Source organism: Malus sylvestris, chromosome 15 (assembly GCF_916048215.2).
Source record: "Malus sylvestris chromosome 15, drMalSylv7.2, whole genome shotgun sequence".
In the NCBI taxonomy this organism is placed as follows: Eukaryota; Viridiplantae; Streptophyta; class Magnoliopsida; order Rosales; family Rosaceae; genus Malus; species Malus sylvestris.
In genome coordinates, this window is record NC_062274.1 from 40,982,658 (window position 1) to 41,002,615 (window position 19,958).

Consider the following 19,958-nt stretch of genomic DNA (forward strand, 5'->3'; position numbering starts at 1 on the left):
ACCCTAAAAACTACCAAGGCTACATGGCTCGCAGGCCGAGTAATCTATGAGCTAACTATGTCATTTAGTTGATGCAGGGCGTGTTAACTCGACGGCCGTGCGCGGCCGATGAGTAAAATGTGTTGATGTTGCGTTGAGCGTGCGGCTGACTTCGTCTTGCGATTACGACCGAGGAAGGAACACGTCTTAGCCTCTTGGGTTCTCGAACTTGAAGACAAGACTACTATTCTTACGAAGTTCACAAATCGTCGCCGTCGGATTCGGTCACAGTGATGGTATTCGTCAGAGTAAACTCATGCCGAATCGACACCAAAGTGTAAGGGCACAAATACTCAAAGTGGATATAAGTCTTAACAGTAAACGTGGTCTGGCCGTCAAAATGCCGAACTCTAAATCCCACTTGAGAGTATCCAATCATAAAATAACTCGACGTGCAATGTGCCGAGCCCAGTAAACTGTAACACCAATAAAGATTCGGAAATCCTTCTCGACCGAGACTTGGATAGATAACCAGTCGCCATCGACACAGTGCTGTTTATGCCAATTAAAGATGCTGCGAGATCAACTGATTCTACGACGACAGTGATGTTTATGCTAACTGAAGATATCACCGGTTGCCTTCACAGTGCTGTTTATCCAAACTGAAGGTGTGTCGGCGAAAAGAGAAAAGAAAAAATCTCAAGGTTGTTGAGAGAATTTGTGCAGGGCAGTTGTGAATGATACGCAACCTCCTCTATTTATAGCAGCAAGTCTTCTTTGGATCGAGTTAAAACCCTACTCGGATTAAGACTTCTTATTCTGGTCAAACACTATCTCGACCAGTCCTATTTTCACTACGACTTTGAACCCAGTCCTTTATCAAGCCGTATTCACTTCCAGGTTATTAATATCTTTATCCTGCCGAAATTCCTTATTGTGCCAGGATTCAATTACTCGTTCTCGCAGCAAGACTTGGTCGACCTAGGCTAGGAAGCCCATGAACTAGACGATCCACGATAACCTTTTCATAAGACCTTCCAGGCCGAGAATAAAACTCGGCTCAAACCAACATTTTGGGCCCAATCATTGCCCCCTCGCTTCTGAGGCTTTTTTCGGCCTGAAATCTCTGGTCGAGCCCTGACCTTGAAGAAGCAAAACCAGACTCTATCTCCCAAGGTGCCTTTATGAAGCACGATTACACGATCTTGATCTCGTCAGATATGTCGCCAAGTGTTTTTTTCTCAGCATGACTTGAAATGTCCTTTCATTACCCCCTTGATCTGCGAGATTTTTGGATTTCTCAAGACGTGCAGATGTCCAGACGTCCACAAATCATTATACCTGTCGCCGCATGCCATCGTGCAATCTTGATTTGTGAATCTTTCGGTGCCCTTGAGATTGTGCAAACACCGAAACGTCATTTCTTCATAAAAGAACGCCGTCACGATATCATCATGAATCCTAAATCTGCGAGTTTTTCGATTTTTTCTCCTGGGTGTGTTAATACTCTCCGTTACTCCATAATTATTAGCGATCTTCCCGATCACTCTCATCCTAACTTTTAAAAATCCCCACTTGATCTTTCTTTCCACAAGTCTATAAATACCCGGACTTCTATTATTCATTCTTTACGTTTTCAAATTCTCCAAAATCTCTCCTGTTCAGAGAACCAAAGAAAACCCCCTGAATTATTCCTAGAAAACCTTCAAAACCATTTCCAATGGCCTCATTCATCTTCAAGCTTTCTAAGGAATGCCACGAATGCGGGACAATCATCGACCAACGCTTAATCAAAACTCTGTGCTTTAAGAGCGGTATGAGCACCACCCACCAGATCCTTGGTCCACTTTTTAAGGACGCAGTGCCACCAGCCATCACTAAACTTTTCAAGGATCACTGCCTAACACCCCTACTGCAAGGGTTTGAATGGTCGAAGTGGAATTCAATAAAATCCCAAGGCTCCTGGCCTTCGACCACTGCGACCTGGGCAGCCTGGGTTGCACGGATGGAAAAGATTTTCGGTGAGCAATGGAAAGCTCTTGGCATTTACGATGCCATTCGCCTTTCGTCTATGGAGCTTGTCGTGGACAAAGAGCTTCTTATGGCAGCCTCAAGCCTCTGGTGCTTAGCCACCAACACTATGGTCCCCCTTCGGCCCCATTGGCCCCACTATCCTTGACATTCCCCTTTTGGCATCCCAGTTGACGCTACCCTCTCTGGGTACCCGTCGAACATCGACCTAAAAGTGCTTTTCAATGATTAGGCCATCGACACGCTGAGCGGAGAAAGTCAAGAACCCTCAAAGGAAGAAGTTCAAAAACTTTATAAGAGCTTCCTTAACTACAACACCTTTTACCTCTACTTTGCCGGCTAAGGGGAAGAGAACCTACGGCGGGGGGAACACGAAGCCTTCCTCTTCTATTGGTATAACAAATTCATTTGTTGTACCAAGTCCAATAAATGCTTGGTTGAGAACATGCCGGTGGCCGAAGGCCTGGCTAGTGGTCACACCCTGACACTTTGTCCAGCCATTCTTACCCATCTCCTGCGCTGTTTGGCCGAGATGACCTTCCACAAGATCGACCCACACCAGAGTGGCCCCCTCTGGGTATTCCAACTCTGGCTGCAGGTTTATTTCGTCACTCTTCGGCCAGAATTCGCCAGCTTCTCGCCTACTGAAGCGATTGGCCTTCAGCTGGCTTCTCGACCAGCACATTCTCACCAGGCTGAATACATGTTTAGATTCTTCTTAGGCCTTGATGTCCTTTTCAACGATGAATTCTTGATCTGCCATCGTCGAGAGTATCATTTGTCAATCAAACTCCCCACATCAGCATAGAGTGCAGATGATGATTTTGATCTCCGTCAATCCTGGGGATCGTTTGTGCTTACCCGTGACCTTCCTCTTGGGTGTGACGCTCAACGAGCAAGTTAGGAGTATATCATCCCCACTTCACTGCTCGATAACTCGGCTATCTTCAGGGTTGCCTGGTGCCTTTTCTTACCTCTCGCTCTATGCTAAGTCGAGGACGCCTATCTGGCACTTCAGAAAAAGATTGCAAGGATGCCAAAAGGGAGTTTCAGGAACAATGCCAAAAATTCTGCCTTCGACCAACCATTCCAGAATCTCTTAGCACTGATACTTTCGGTGACTGGTGGGAGGAGTATACCTAAAACTTTTTTGGCGCTCCGGTCAAAGACGTCCTAAACAAGATCTTTAGCGACCGACCTAATAAAGCTTCTGCCCTCTGGTGTGAAAATTAACTTAACACACAAATTTAACCCTCTTTTAACAATTGTAGTACAAGTATAAGTAGGGATCGTTCTGGACCGGAGATTAGGAGGGCTTGCTAATAACCTCTAAACTGACTTAAAAACATAAAACTAAACTTAAAAATACTTAACAAGACTCATAAGACTCAAAGCAAACTTAAAATACTCAAAACAGCTTAAAACAACTAAATAAACTTAAACTAGACACTAGGAATGACTTTGGACGAAAATTGACTTTTACTTGAACTAAAACATTTAAAAACACAAATTAAAACAGATTCTAACTAATTAGACACACTAAAGTAAAGGGGGATTCAGTTTTGGACGAAGTTGAAACAAACAAACAAGTATGAAAAAGTAGACAGATTGTAAAACAAATTTGAGAAATAAGATGATGGATGGGATAGCTAGAGACTTTTTCTCCACACATGACATGTATGCAAATAATTAGATTTCCAGTTACTACTTCATTGAATTATGAACGACAATGCTCCAAATTAACCGTGACATCACTAGTTAACTCTCAGATTTTCCTAGTTTTATTAGATTGGATGACATCATTCGACAACCCAAAACATTCTTCAAAAGTTCCCTACATGACATCATAATAGAGATACAATCAAAGATCATTACATTTAATGAAAATCATAAGCATTGACAAAGCACTTGTAACTATGACATCATGTCACTCATGCTAGGAATTGAACTTAACGCGATCGTTTATAAGCGACCTCCACTATTTATGAATATAAGTTTGTAACGATTACGTGAAACTTTCTTATATTCTAGCATCGGATTTATGCATGCCAATTAAGTGTCGACCCTTAATCAACAAATACAAATAAGTTATCAATCAAATAGTTAAGCCAATTTCATTCACGATTCAAGAGTTCATAACTGGAATTTATCAAATTATATTGCAATAAACATAGTCATGGCTTTGAAATCACCCCTAGCCAAGAAGGGTTTAGCCACTCATATTTACAACAAAACGAAAAGAAATGAATTTAAACATTAGAAACAAAAGAAAGAAAACACCTAAACGCTCCAACGATCCAAGTTGGATAGCAAGCACGTCCAAGCACTTTTCTTCCCTTCCTTTGCTACGGCACAAGGTGTTGGTGAGTGTTTGAAGGTTTGTTTGTATGGAGGAATGAATGTGAAGATGAATGGATGTGTTTGGATGAAGGTTGTGTTGAAATGGGAGTGAATGATCTAACAAAGTATGAATTAAATTTATGTTACACACACTTCCTTTTATAGAGGAAGTGCATGGCAATGGAGGGGAACATGGAGTGGTGTAGCAATTGAGTGCAATGATTCAATGTAATGATGCATGAAATCTGAAATGATTGAGGGAATAAGGAATGGTGTAGCAATTGAGTGCAATGATTCAATGTAATGATGCACGAAATCTGAAATGATGGAGGGAACAAGGAATGGTGTAGCAATTGAGTGCAATGAGTGGTGTTTGAAATGATTTAAAGGTGAAAGTGAAGTGATGATGCAAAGCATGGGGGTAAAATGGAGTGGTGTTGCAGCTAGGGAACATGAATGATTATGCACATGGTAGAGAAAGGAAAGGGAGGTGGAATGATGCAACAAATGAGTCAATGGATGGAACATGGATGATGATGCACGGTATAGGAATCCAAAGGGGGTGCAATGGTGGTGCATAGCAATGATGGAAAGGTGAATGGTGGAGTGACACCCCTTTGTGGCTGAGCTCTTTGTCCTTTTTACATTAATTCTTCTTTTTCTTTAACACATTCCTAGCCTCTTTAGTCTTCAATTTCGTCCATCCACCTTGCTCCATGCATGTGCTATTCATTCCAAGCCCAAAACTGCTCCAAAATGCACCAAAATGCATCTTATTGCTTCATAAGGCCTATGGACCTACAAACACACGAAAATAGCTTAAAATACATAATTAACTAAGAAATAACAACATAAATGCATGGGAACAAGCTAACTCAGTTGCATAAATATGCCCCTATCGCCCCCCAATCCCAAGGTAATGGTTTATCTCTACCTTCTTTCTTCGACTTTAAACTCTATTGATTTGCTTTTGCTTTCTTAGGTAGTCGGTCACTGAAAAAGGCAGAAGTGATCACTGCAGCTGGGGCTGGGAAAAAATTGACTAACTCCAAGAAGACTAAGACTACCGCGCAGGCCCTGCTAAGCAAATGGCCTCGTCAAGAGGCCGAGACGGCTATCGAACCCCCTCGACCAGCAAAAAGGGTCAAGAAGATGGCGAAGAAAGGAGAACGGGAGATTCATGTTATCTCTAGCCAGACTACGGGAGCGATGACTCCTAGTGTTTCCCCTTCTGCCCCCGTCGTCCAAGCCTCGACAGAGAAACGACCACTTTCGGCCAAAGAAATAACCCAAGCATGACCTGTTTCTAAAGTCGTTGAACCAGTTATTGCTACACTGGTCAAGGCGTCTGCGGCTTCGGGGTCAGCTGCTGCGCCCGTCTTGGAAGGGGCAATCCCCTCGGCCAAGAAAAATCTTCTGAAAAATCCAAAACAAACGACAGTCGTTCTAGAAGAGAGCAACGGGAGTGACGAGATTCCACTTTAGAGTCTTCTTCAACCACGTAATCAACTTCCCCTCGTGTCCGAGGCGGTTGTTCAAGTCGGCCTTCCTGTGGCCAATCGTGGAAAACAACCTGCCGTAGAGCCAAAAGCGACGACAGAAACGCCCATTCTGCCGCAGGCCCAAGACCTCAACATTCCTCCCCAAGATACTAAATGTCTGGTGTCTACCCATTCTTTTCATCGAAAATTCTACGTGCCAAAGGGTGTTATCTATATTTCTTGGTCGCCTCAGTGGCCATCGAATGTAGATAACCTTCATCGGCCGCGTGAACTGAGAAGCAGTCTAAGACACTAAGCTTGGCCATTAAGTTCTTTAGGTTCGAGCAATGAACCCGAAGAAACGGCTGAAGTCTCCTATCGGCAGGTTTAAAACAAAAACCTTCTTGCTATATTCTTTCGTGATTTGCTTGTGCTTAAACTGTTTTCGTGTGCAGCCTTCATGGGAAGTCGAGTTTGATGTTTTTTTATTAAGCATTTCTGGAGTGGCTAGTCCTTCGGCAAATACGACTGAACCCGCCGAATCAGCTACTCTGGTTTGGTTGTAAGAAGTTTTGTCTCTCTCAGCGTCATAAGTCCTTGAACGCAAATGTCTTCATTTGTTAGGTGCATGCCTGAACGACTTCAAAACTGATGGTCAATTGAGCGCCGAAGCTATCATTCAGGCGTCGTCCGCCTTGAAGCGAGTTCAGGAATCCTTCAGTATTTTCGAGAACACTCTTTGAGCTGACGATGACTTGAAAGCTACAATGGCCATTCAAGATAATCTTCGTCCTAAGATTGACGTTTTAAAGGTGAAAAAAGAGGCCCTGGCCGACCTCGACCGTTAAATGGCCGAACTGGCAAAACGAAAGTCGACCATTGCTTCTGAGCTTGCGAGGGACTTTGAATCGGGCTGCAAATCTTATTTAACCGAATACACGGCAAACGCGAAGCGAGTCGAGCATCTGAAGATGGACAAGAAGAACCGATAAGCCGAGTTCATAGTGGGCGAGGGGAGGTGGTTGAAGCTGAAGGCCCTTCTTGGAACTTTTCTTCCTTCATCACCCTAAAATTATTTGACTGTAAACCGACTTATCAATGAAATGAAACAAGCTTTTATTCTTGCATCTCCCATGTGACTAGGTAGTATTTTTTAAGAACTTTCCATTGATTGGCAACTTGTAAATAATATCGGTTCGATCTCTAAGATGGTATGCCCCCTTGCCGAGGACTTTATGTACGAAAAACGGTCCTTCCCAATTCGGCGACCATTTGTTAAACCTGGGATCTTTAATTCCCACAGGTAGCACAGTTTTCCAAACTAACTCTCCTTCGCCGAACGTTTTTTGTTTGACTCTTTGATTATAAGCTCGCTCGACAATTTTCTTTTGTGCCACTAGAAGATTGTAAGCGTCAAGCCGATCTTCTTCTAAATATTCTAACTCTTGTAACATGGCCTGGTTGTATTTGGCGTTGGACAAACTACTCTACTCGATCACGTTTAAAGAATTTACACTTAGCTCGACTGGTAACATCGCGTTATGTCTATAGGTTAACGCATATGGGGTGGTCCCCATTGCCGACCAGGGTGAAGTCCGGAATGCCCATAAAGCTTCATTCAATTTTAAATGCCACATGCCAGGTCTTTCTTTTATCATTTTTTTAATAATGACGATCAAAACCTTATTACTTGCTTCAGCTTGTCCATTCGCTTGTGGATAGTATGGTGTGGACTGCTCAAGCCGAATTTTTAAGCTCGCCATATACTCTTTGAACCTTTCGGCTGTGAAGATTGTGCGTAGACATTGAAATTTTGGTGGCATAAATGTTAGCGCTTGCATTAAGATTACATTTGTAAACATTGAAATTTTAGTGAAATAAATGTTGACCATTGTGTTAAAACTACAACCTTCATCCAAATTCACCTACAACCCCCACCCAAATTCACCTACAACAACCCATCCAAATTCACCTACAACCTCCACCCAAATTCACCTACAACAACCAATCCAAATTCACCTACAACCTCCACCCAAATTCACCTACAACAATCCATCCAAATTCACCTACAACCTCAACCCAAATTCACCTACAACAATCCACCAATTCACCTACAACATACACCAAAACAAATGGATGGTGGTGGTTCATTCTCAAGGCCTATAAATAGGCTCCTCCATCAAAGAATCAAGGGAGGATTTTAGATACACTTTCTCTACTCCCAAATTGGAAGAGAAATCACACCACACCAAAGCCTTGAAGCCTCGAAACTCTGAAGCTCTCAAGTAAATCCCGAAGGATCAAGAAAGCCCTATCTGTTCTTCGTGAAATCCTCCTTCAAGATCAAGCTCCAACGCCCCTTGAAGAACTTCCACCCATTCAAGATCAAGCCCCGACGGCCCTTGAAGAAGGTGTTCATCATTCATCAACTGTTCGTCCAAGATCAAGCCTCGACGGCCCTTGGATCAACAACACTACATCTACACGTTTCAAAGATAGAATCAGAGGATAAATTTGTAGAAGAGATTGTAACCCCTAAATCATTAATACAAATATTATTTTGGACACGTGTTCTTGTCTCTTTCGTTTCAGGAATTTCCGTGTTTACAAATTTGGCACGCTCGGTGGGACGGTCTCTACCTCTCATCTCTATCTTTGAATCCGCAACAAGCACAAATGGCGTCAAGGAAGGCCCAAGTTGTTCTCGCTGCCAATGCAAGAAACAAGAGCGTCATCACGACAGGGGGCATCACTTCAGGCATCATAACTCGAAGTAAGGCAAAAGCTCTTTCCGCCGCCTCTTCCGCCCCTTCATCAACTCCGCCGAAGGCACAAGAGCACCCGAGGTTCGAACCGGTGATCACCCTGGCCTCGCTCAGGGCGCCAAGAGAGGAAAGCCAGAGGAAGTACTCTGAATCCTTACTTTCCGATGCCGACTCGAGCAGCGGCATAGCTATGCAAGTCATGGTTACCGGAACAACTTCAATTGAGGAGCAGCTGGCTCAGATGAACGAAGCAATCGCAAAGCTCACAAGGACTGTGGAGGAAAAAGACCTGCAAATCGCAGCACTTGTTAACCAACTAGATGCAAAGCCCGATGAGAAAGCCAGGCAAGGGGATAATCCGGTAAAGAAGGAAAACGACGAGGATGAGGAACCTCCAGTGGAGAACGTCGAAGAGACGCTGAAGCTAGACCAAGCGGCGACACTCATGGGGTCTCTCTCTATCCAGCAGCTGCAGGAGATGATCGCCAACACCATCAAGGCGCAGTATGAAGGAAGCTCACATGATTCCGTACTATACTCAAAGCCCTACTCCAAGAAGATTGACGCTTTGAAGATGCCAAAGGGCTATCAACCACCAAAGTTTATGCAGTTCGATGGAAAGGGGAACCCGAAGCAACATATCGCCCACTTCATTGAAACCTGCAGCAATGCTGGAACAGAGGGAGACTACCTCGTCAAGCAGTTCGTGCGCTCGCTGAAAAGCAACGCCTTTGACTGGTACACCGACCTCGAGCCCGAGTCTATCAGCAGTTGGGATCAGCTAGAAAAGGAATTCCTCAACCGTTTCTACAGCACGCGCCGCACCGTAAGCATGCTGGAGCTGACCAGTACGAAACAGTGGAAGGAGGAACCCGTCGTCGACTACATCAATAGATGGCGTTCATTAAGTCTGGATTGCAAAGATCGGCTCTCTGAAACCTCTGCCATTGAGATGTGTGTTCAAGGCATGCACTGGGGGTTACATTACATTCTCCAAGGCATAAAACCAAGAACGTTTGAGGAGCTGGCAACGCGCTCCCACGACATGGAGCTGAGTATCGCCAATCACGGAAAGAATGAGCCGATCACCCACTTCAAGAAGGATAAGGTGTTCGCCCCGAGTGTGGACAAGACCGGAAAAAAGCCTGCAAAGGAAACTTTTACTGTCAACACTACCCCCATCAAAACCCCATCCGCGCCTATCAAGACCACCTCTGCACCTATCAAGATTTCCTCCAAGACCAAGGCAAAGGAGACAAAAAGAAGTGAGCCTCCTCGCACCCAAGACAAGTATAAAAACACCTTGAGAGAGTTGGAGCAAAAGACGTACCCTTTTCCTGACTCAGACGTGGATGCAATGTTAGATGACTTGCTGGAAAAGAAGGTAATTGAGTTACCAGAGTGCAAGCGCCCTGAAGAAATGAATCGAACGAACGATCCTAGGTACTGCAAGTACCATCGTATCGTAAGCCATCATGTGGGCAAATGCTTCGTCCTCAAAGAACTCATTATGAAGCTAGCGCAACAAGGGAGAATCGAGCTAGACCTTGAGGACACAGCCGCAACACATACTACTACAGTGGCGTTCGGATCCTTCGATCCCGTGCCTCTCCAAACGACACCCAACCATTCCTATCAATGTGCAAGCTACACGGCGCCTTCTACACAACCATCGCCGGGGGCAAACGAACAAGATGCGTATACCGATGATGATGAAGGATGGACATTGGTGACCTACAAAAAAACAAAGAAACCAAAACCACAAGCCACAAGACCAAAGGTGGAACAAGTGAGAAAACACCGTCGCCGCAACAGTAGGAAGCCTAAAAGAAACGTAAAAGTCGATAAGCCAACGTATGCTGGGGAACCCGTGGAGCAAGAGCCACGCATTCCTGTCTCCTTGCGCGAATACTTCCCGAATGACTTCTTCCAACAGTGCACCATCGCTGCATGCCATATGGTCGAAGTAGAAACGGAAGAACCTTCAAAAAGCAAAGATACCACCACTGAGGGAGAAAAAACTCTCACGCTCGAAGAAGGTCTGCCAACACACTTTAGCATTGAGGAAGCGCTACGATTACCAAAGAAGATGCGAATAGCATTAGCAGCGGCCTTGGAAAGTCCCAATGAACATGAAGTGCAAGAAAGCAAGAACGAAGACTTGAAGCTTCGGCCACATGAATGTGCCACATGTTGTGCCATAGAGGACGCAATCCATTTCACCGACGAAGACTTGCTGCTAGGATCCAAGCCTCACAACCGTCCTCTCTTCGTCTCTGGGTATGTAAAGGAGCACAAAGTCAACCGCATGCTTGTGGATGGTGGATCAGCCATAAACATCATGCCAAAGTCGACAATGATTACAATCGGCATCAAGGCGGATGAACTGTCCCTAAGTCGTCTACTAATCCAAGGTTTTAATCAAGGAGGACAAAGAGCGATGGGCATGATCCGAGTGGAGATGACTATTGGCGAACTCAAGTCGAGCACGATATTCCACGTGATTGATGCAAGAACTTCCTACGGCTTACTCTTAGGAAGGCCTTGGATCCATGCGAATGGAGTAGTACCGTCCACCCTTCACCAATGCTTAAAATTCTACCGAGAAGGAGTGAAGGTGATCTATGGCGACACCAAACCATTCACTGAAGCCGAATCACATTTCGCAGACGCCAAGTTCTACATGGATGAAGACATGGTGCCCGAAGCTCTTCCAAAAGAGATCAAATCCACGGGCAAAGCAACACCTAAAAAGCAGGAACGACAAGCCATGCCCAAGAAGCAAGAAGAAGAAGTTACGCCGTCTTCAAGCAAGAACGATAATGAGCCGGCTAAACGTGCAACAACAAAGGAGAGTAAGACGCCCTCAAATGGACCAAACACACCCGTCTTCCGATACATCCCGATGTCGAGAAGAAAGAATGGTCAATCCCCGTTCGAAACTGGAGCAAACAAAGCCGATGCACAGAGGTATATGGATAATGTAAAGTTGCTCAAGACGAATGCAGTTTTACCTCTGACACAGCTAGGCGGCACTAAGGTCGCAAGACTACCACAAGGCTTCATAAAAGCTCTACCAAAGGGGGTGGAACCAAGCTTTCTCCCAACCCAGAGGACCGAAGAAGGTTTTGATCCAAACGCCTATAAACTCATGTCGAAAGCTGGCTACGACTTTGCTTCTTCTTCGAATCATGGAAAGAAGGTTTCAAACACCGTTAACAATAAAGAACGTGACCTCACCGAGACTCAAAGGAAGTTGAAGAAGCACGGTTACGGAGTTGATAACAACAAAGCTGGACTAGGCTTCACACCAAACGCACCCGTGAAGATTTCAAGCAAAGCGAAAAATGCTAGCACTCAACACATCAGCGTGAGTATTGAACAAGATCATGATGAGCCTAAATCCACCCCTTGGACGTCAGTCTTCGATAGGATGAATCGTTCAAAACCCAGAATGTCAGCATTTAACCGCATTGGTGGTCAAAACCGAACCTCCGTCTTCAAGAGACTTAACATGCTAGCATCCCAAAGCTCTGTTTTTGAAAGGTTGTCAAAACCTAAGAAGCAAAGCAACACGACTAGCTCTCTTCCTCGTCAGTCAGCTTTGGAAAGACTTGAAGACAACAAGAAGTTTTCTAGAAATAGGAAGACCACGTCAAAGGAAGAAAAGCTCGTCATGATAGCAGAAAAATGTGATATTCGAAGCTCAATTCCTTCAAGGATGAAGCGCCAAGCAATCTTGGAGGTGGACACAAATGGACCACTAAAAGTAAGAAGGCGCACCATCATCCACACTGGACAATCTTCATGCCGACCAGCCCAAGAGGACGACACCGAAGAGGAATTCCAAGATGTCTTCCACATCACGATCCAAGAAAGCGAAGAAGATGAGATCCCCGAAGAAGGTGTCACTGCTGCGCCACCACAACTGGAGGATGGGGGGCAATCCACAGTCGATGATCTCAAGGAACTCAACTTAGGCACAAAAGAGGAGCAGAGACCTATCTTCGTGAGTGCGTTGCTAAGTGCGGACGAGGTAGACGAGTATTACCAACTGTTATCAGAGTACAAAGACGTCTTTGCTTGGACTTACAAGGAAATGCCCGGCCTTGACCCTGTCATCGCTGTACATCATCTTGCAGTTAAGCCCGGAACGAGACCAATAAAGCAAACTCAAAGGCGCTATCGATCCGAGCTCATTCCACAAATTGAGGTAGAGATTGACAAGCTAATCGAAGCAGGCTTCATTCGAGAGGTGCAATACCCTAAGTGGATCTCCAACATCGTCATCGTCCTTAAGAAATCTGGACAAATACGTGTTTGTGTAGACTTTCGGGACCTCAATGACGCTTGCCCGAAAGATGACTTTCCCTTGCCGATCATCGAAATCATGGTGGACGCGACCACTGGCCATGAGGCACTGTCATTTATGGACGGCTCTTCTGGATACAATCAAATTCGTATGGCTCTCGAAGATGAGGAACTAACAGCATTCCGCACTCCAAAAGGTATCTACTGCTACAAGGTGATGCCCTTTGGTCTAAAGAACGCTGGAGCCACATATCAGCGAGCAATGCAGAAAATCTTCAATGACATGCTACACAAAAACGTAGAATGTTATGTAGACGATGTGGTGGTCAAAACAAAGAAAAGATCAGATCACTTGAAGGATTTGCGAGTAGTGTTCGAAAGGCTGCGAAAATACAACCTCAAGATGAACCCGTTAAAATGTGCATTTGGCGTCACCTCAGGAAAGTTTCTCGGCTTCGTTGTCAAGCACCGTGGCATTGAAGTGGACCAATCAAAGATCAAGGCCATTCGAAACATGCCCGAGCCAAGAAACCTGCACGAGCTGAAAAGTCTACAAGGACGACTAGCCTTCATCAGACGCTTCATCTCCAACCTTGCAGGGCGTTGTCAACCGTTTAGTCGACTCATGAAAAAGGATGTCCCGTTCGTATGGGACGAAGCGTGCCACAACGCTTTTGAAAGCATAAAAAAATATTTATCAAGTCCACCTGTCCTGGGGGCGCCTGTGCCCGGGAAACCACTCATATTGTACATCGCCGCTCAGGAAAGTTCAGTGGGAGCACTCTTGGCACAGGAAAATGAATTCCAGAAAGAAGGAGCGCTTTACTACTTGAGTCGAACACTCACCGGCGCTGAGTTGAACTACTCCCCAATAGAAAAAATGTGCCTTGCCTTGGTGTTTGCCATCCAGAAGCTTAGACATTACATGCATGCTTACACCATCCACTTGGTTGCTAAAGCTGACCCGGTTAAATACGTCATGTCCAAGCCAGTTTTGACAGGGCGACTAGCTAAATGGGCGTTGATTCTCAATCAATACGAGATCATTTACGTCCCAGCTAAAGCCGTCAAGGGACAAGCATTAGCAGACTTCCTTGCCGATCATCCAATCCCAGCCGATTGGAAAATCTCAGACGACTTGCCTGACGAGGAGGTATTCTACATTGACATATTCCCGAGATGGACGATGTTCTTCGACGGATCTGCACGAGCAGACGGAGCGGGGGCAGGAGTAGTATTCATGTCGCCACAAAGGCAAATACTACCTTATTCATTCCAACTAAGCGAATTGTGCTCCAACAACGTCGCTGAGTACCAAGCACTAATCATCGGGCTCCAAATGGCGATCAACATGGAAATCACAACCCTCGAGGTATATGGCGACTCCAAGCTCATAATTAGTCAACTCTTGACTGAATATGAGGTGAGAAAAGACGATCTCGTCCCGTACTTCCGACTGGCAACTCAGCTGCTACAAAAGTTCGAGGCCGTAACACTAGAACATGTGCCGAGAAAAGAAAATCAAATGGCAGACGCTCTCGCTAACCTAGCCTCGAGTATGACACTAGGAGAAGACGAAGCGGCAGACGTGCCAGTTTGCCAAAGATGGGTCATCCCCCTCGCCACCGAAATGCTACTAGATGATACAAATGTCATCTCGGTACTTCCAGTCGATGTTGAAGAATGGAGACAACCATTGATTGACTACTTAGAGTATGGAAAACTTCCAAATGATCCTAGACACCGCTCTGAAATACGTCGACGAGCACCTCGCTTCCTCTACTACAAAGAAACACTCTACCGGCGCTCTTTCGAAGGAGTACTTCTGAGATGCCTAGGTGAGGAAGAAGCCAATCAAGCCATGGAAGAAGCGCACTCAGGCGTGTGCGGGGCGCATCAATCTGGACCAAAGCTACATTTCCAGCTCAAAAGAATGGGTTACTACTGGCCAAGTATGGTGAAGGATTGCCTGGAACATGCCAAAAGGTGCCAAGCTTGCCAATTCCACGCCAACTTCATACATCAACCACCTGAACCATTACACCCTACAACTGCTTCGTGGCCATTCGATGCATGGGGACTGGACGTCGTGGGACCAATTACTCCAAAGTCATCTGCAGGAGAAGCCTACATCCTAGCTGCAACAGATTACTTTTCCAAGTGGGCTGAAGCCATACCCCTAAGGGAAGTAAAAAAGGAAACTGTTGTCCGTTTCATCAAAGAACATATCATCCACAGATATGGTGTGCCTCGTTACATTATCACGGACAATGGAAAACAGTTCTCCAACCGACTTGTAGACGAGCTCTGTGAGAAATACAAGTTCAAGCAGCATAAGTCTTCCATGTATCATGCTCCGGCCAACGGTCTAGCGGAAGCATTCAACAAAACATTGTGCAACCTCTTAAAGAAGGTGATCGGCCGAACAAAGAGGGACTGGCATGAAAGAATAAGCGAAGCACTTTGGGCATATAGGACGACGCATAGGACTCCTACCCAAGCTACCCCTTATTCTCTCGTATATGGCGTGGAAGCTGTTTTACCGCTAGAAAGTCAAATCCCCTCACTTAGGATGGCTATACAAGAAGGTTTGACTGATGAAGAGAATGCAAAGTTGCGCCTTCAAGAGTTGGAATCACTTGACGAAAGAAGGCTCGAAGCTCAACAACACCTGGAATGCTACCAAGCACGGCTATCCAAGGCATTCAACAAGAAGGTCCGCCCAAGGTCTTTCCAAACTGGAGATCTCGTCCTTGCATTACGAAGGCCTATCATCACAACTCACAAGACAAAAAGCAAGTTCACATCAAAGTGGGATGGACCGTACGTAATACAAGAGGTCTACATAAGCGGCGCCTACTTAATCATGGCAGAGGACGGCTTGAAGATCGGTCCCATCAATGGCAGATTCTTGAAGCGTTACTACCCCTAAAAAGCGACGACCAGACTCCTTGCCTGCATGAGCCTAAACTGCACACGGCACAAAGCTCCTGGCCCGCAAGAGCATAAACTGTGTACGGCAAAATCATCATCAAAATCACTATAAAAAAAAAATAAATAAATTCATCGCTCATTTGAACTACGTTGTGACTTGATCCCTCATCAACCGGGGGTACGTAGGCAACTTGAAACTTCAAAAAACTTCAAGTACAGTCACATCATCAACAAAAACACAAATACTTTGAAGAATAAAGAGCAAATGCAAGAAGGCGAATACTTCATTTCTTTGAAAAAAAAAAAAAAAAAAAAAAAAAAAAAAAAAAAAAAAACAGAAAATATTACTGGAAAGATATGTCCCTAAAACTACGGAGGCGATCTTGAAGCAAGCCTTCCAAAGTCTTCAAAGTCTCCACCTCGGTCGGAGACAAGGTGGGCAAATCCATAGCCAGGCCTTTCTCTTGTTCTAGACGTGAGATCTCCTCATGGTGCTGAGAAAGTGTAGCTCTCTGTTCTGCAAGAACTTTTTCAAGTTGTGATGCTTGAGTTCCCAACTGCTCTCGCTCTCGTACCAACGCATCCAGACGCACCTGGACGGAAGCTAAAGAAGCCTCTGTGACTTGATAATCTCCCGAAGCAACTTGCTGAGAAGACCGGACTCGGGCCAAGGACAAGTCTATCGCTGCAAGCTGTTGAGCTCGATCATCTGGGCTCAATTTCTTCAAGGAAATAGCGCGCAAGGAAGAATACTCAGTGGAGGCGGCCATAAGTTCGGCAATCTTGTTCCTCAAAGACGAAGAATCAACATTAAGGTTGTCAATCGTAGAAACAAGCTTCGACAAATCTTCTTCGAGCAATGAAAGGTCTTCCAGCGAACACTTCGAAATCCTACTCTCAATATGGCTTTTGACATCCAAGGCAGCACGAAGTTTGAGGCGATGGATAAATTGCTCGGTACCATTAAGGTTCGGCCCTCTCAAAGAGATCGCAGAACTAGCTGGCAAAGGTGCTGGACGTATGATGGACTCTTGTACGCCTTCACCTACACACGGCAGGCTTGGAAGATTGGGCGAATTTTGAACGAGCTCTTCACCGGGCGGATCCCCGATCTCCCCGTCTGTAAGCAGATTGCCTCCAAGTAGCATATCCATATAGGAGTGAACACCCGCGGCGGCCAAATCAAAAGGACAAGAAGGCCCAACCTAAAGAAGACGAAGAGAGGTGTTAGAAGCAAAAGCTGAAATAAGAATAAGAAGTCATGAGAGAGAAAGAAATGCATACATCTTTCTCTAGAGACACACGACCATCGGATTGGGGAGGCCTAAACACTTCTTTCTTTTTATGACGAAAATTGACATCGCTGTCAACCTGAGCAACTTCAAGTGGTCGTTTGTTTAAAACTTGTTGGCGCTGCCGCAAAACAAGTCCATCTTCATACGAATCAACCTCGTCACCCGCCTCTTCAGAAGCATCCAAATGGTGAGGAGATGAGCACAAACGTTGACGGACTAAAGCCACAGGTCTGTCTTGCAAGGGAGTTGCACTCACACAATCAAAAGGTACCAGCTGCATAGGAGTCGCAAAACTGCCTTCTTTCAACGCATCGTGGCGTGAATGGGAAGAATTATTACCACTTGCCATCCCCAAATCCTCATGATGTACCTTTGACCACCAATGCGCGTAAACACGAGTCACTGGATTACCCCTGAACTCGTCCTTGGCTGGCAGGGTGATATAAGCATTCGTAAATGCACGGGTACAAGACTCCCAATGCATATACACGGCTTGCAAGGATTCTGATTGGGCCTTTTCCTTCAGCCTGCCCGGCACATTTTGGACAAAACCAAATTGCCTGCTAAAACGGTGAGGATTGTACGGCTGAACGACGCATCGGTTTTCTTGCCGCAAAGAAACATACGCTGAGCGAAGACTTATGAGATAAGACAAATCTGAAGAGCGAAGATGCGAATCATCCATGATGCCTCGCCGTACTGAGCCAACTCTCGCCAGGCGGTCCATTTTTAAACCTTCACAACTTCTAAACAGTGTTTGAGCCTGCGAATCATCAAGACTCCTCGCAGAAAGCACACCAGAATACTTCGTCATTAAAGGCCCCAACTTGACTGAAGACGGAGAAGAAGGACCTGACTTGTCTAAAGTTGACGAAGAAAAATGAGTGCCAAAATACTCACCCAACCAACCATACACATAGTGGTAAGGGAGCACCGCAGCACGATCTTCAGTGCTTGCCAAGTTCGAAATAACGTTCAAGCCGTCGTAAATATTGGCTAAAACTGGAATAGCAAGACTAAAAGATTCGCCTACAGCCATCTTGCTAGCAACTTTGAAGACTCCGGGACGAATGAAGTTGACATCATCCTTGGGGAAAACAAACTTACAGAGCCAACAAGCTAAGAGAGCGGCTAAGTAAGATTCTTCTAAGTGCTCTGACGCCACGCCACAATCCTCGAATGCCTTCAACTCAGCAGAAGTACGACGAACAGCTGGACCAATGACACCAGACGGGTCCGAGTCCCCCTTAGGCCTGGTTGTCTTGTTACGACCGCTTTTCTTCGAAGGCCTCTTGTACTTCATGGCATCCCAATACCAAAATTGGATCCATGAAGAGATCTTCACGCCTGACTTACCTGGGGCCTCTTGGAAAAGCTTATGGTATGCCCCAAACAAATAACGGCAGCTTGCAGGTAATCCTCGGCTGTTGCGATAAGAAAACTCTTCCACACTAGGAACAACCTCATCGTAAAATTGTCCCTGGATTGGCAAGCCTCCTATCTTATGGAGATCCCAAAGCGAGATCGACATCTCCCCTCGAGCCGTATGAAGTGTGTTGGTCGCTGAACACCAATGCTTGAAGAATGCACGAATGACGGAAGGATGTCGGTCATAACTGAACAGAGATGCATATACAGCATGATAAAGTCCCGTGTTGGTAAGCATATCTTTAGAACGGCTCAAGACATCTTCAAGCCATTCCCAATAAAACTCAACAAAGGCGGCTCCTCCAGTAGTCGACAAGGTGCTACTCCAAGCCATAGCTCCGCTACGGATACGATCGCCAAGAAGCTCAAACGAAACCGAATGATTGTCACGAACATGGTGCGAATGGTTCAAGATAAGACTCATCGATGTGCATGCCTTTTTCTTTGCATTCAGTCGAACAGAGTCTACCACATCCCAAGGTACTTCAGAAGACCACGACTTAATATGCATGGAATTGTCTTTTGCGGGAAGGGCAAGCGCCTTGGGGCCGGTAAGTGGCGCATAAAGCTTTAACGTCGTTCCACTATCCTGTGAATCGCCTTCCTTTGCAAGAATGGTGATAGTGTTGTTTTTAAAACACTTGAGAAACACCATGACTGCAACAAAAAAGTCAGCCACAAAACTTGAGCAGGGCGGCAAAGAAGGCAGCTACAGGGCGGTCCTTCAAAGCACGCTGCAGTGGCAGAGGAAACCAAAATGCTACGCAAACTCGCGGCGGAGCCCCGCTGCAGTCTCTTGCACAGCTCCACACGGCAGCGCACCACCGAGGGAAAACTGTGATCAAAAGGCACTACACGGCAAAACTTAGTTGCAGTCTCTTGTACAGCCCCACACGGCAGCGCACCACCGAGGGAAAACTGTAATCAAAAGACACTACACGGCAAAACTTCGTTGCAGTCTCTTGTACAAGAACACCCACGTCCTGCTCACCCCGCCACTAACTGCAACCACGGGCAAAAGAACCTTTGTCAAAACAACAAGTACACCCATATTATATATATATATGGACACATTACATATATACGTATGTGTGTACGTGTGCACGGCTGGTGTGATGAGACAAATCAGCAATCTTCATATATGTGCGCGTGCGGTGATGGAACAAAAGCAAGGTCAGTGTGTGAACGTGTGTGTGTATATATACACATGACAAAGCCATGCAAACAAAGTCTGTGTGTATGTATGTATGTGAAATGAAAGTCAAAGTTTCTGTGTGTGTGTATAAGGCACAGCAACGAAATCCCATATATAAAACATATATGCGTACACAGTGATAATGACGGGACAAATCAATTTCCACATACATGTACATGTGTGCACGGTATCAATCACA

General features: G+C 45.4%; 1 protein-coding gene across 3 annotated transcripts in view; it reads right to left on the reverse strand.

Moving 5' to 3' along the window:
* Positions 1-16,119: 16,119 nt before the first annotated feature.
* LOC126604971 (uncharacterized) overlaps positions 16,120-19,958 on the reverse strand; it is a 4,846-nt gene continuing 1,007 nt past the window's right edge. For all 3 annotated transcript variants that reach the window (XM_050272322.1, XM_050272323.1, XM_050272321.1), the window contains 2 exons: positions 17,126-19,566; positions 16,120-17,046 (listed from right to left, as the gene is read on the reverse strand). In XM_050272322.1, the coding sequence (XP_050128279.1) occupies positions 16,186-17,046; positions 17,126-19,219 (2,955 nt within the window). In that variant the 5' untranslated portion in view covers positions 19,220-19,566 and the 3' untranslated portion in view covers positions 16,120-16,185. The remainder of the gene's footprint in view (positions 17,047-17,125; positions 19,567-19,958) is intronic.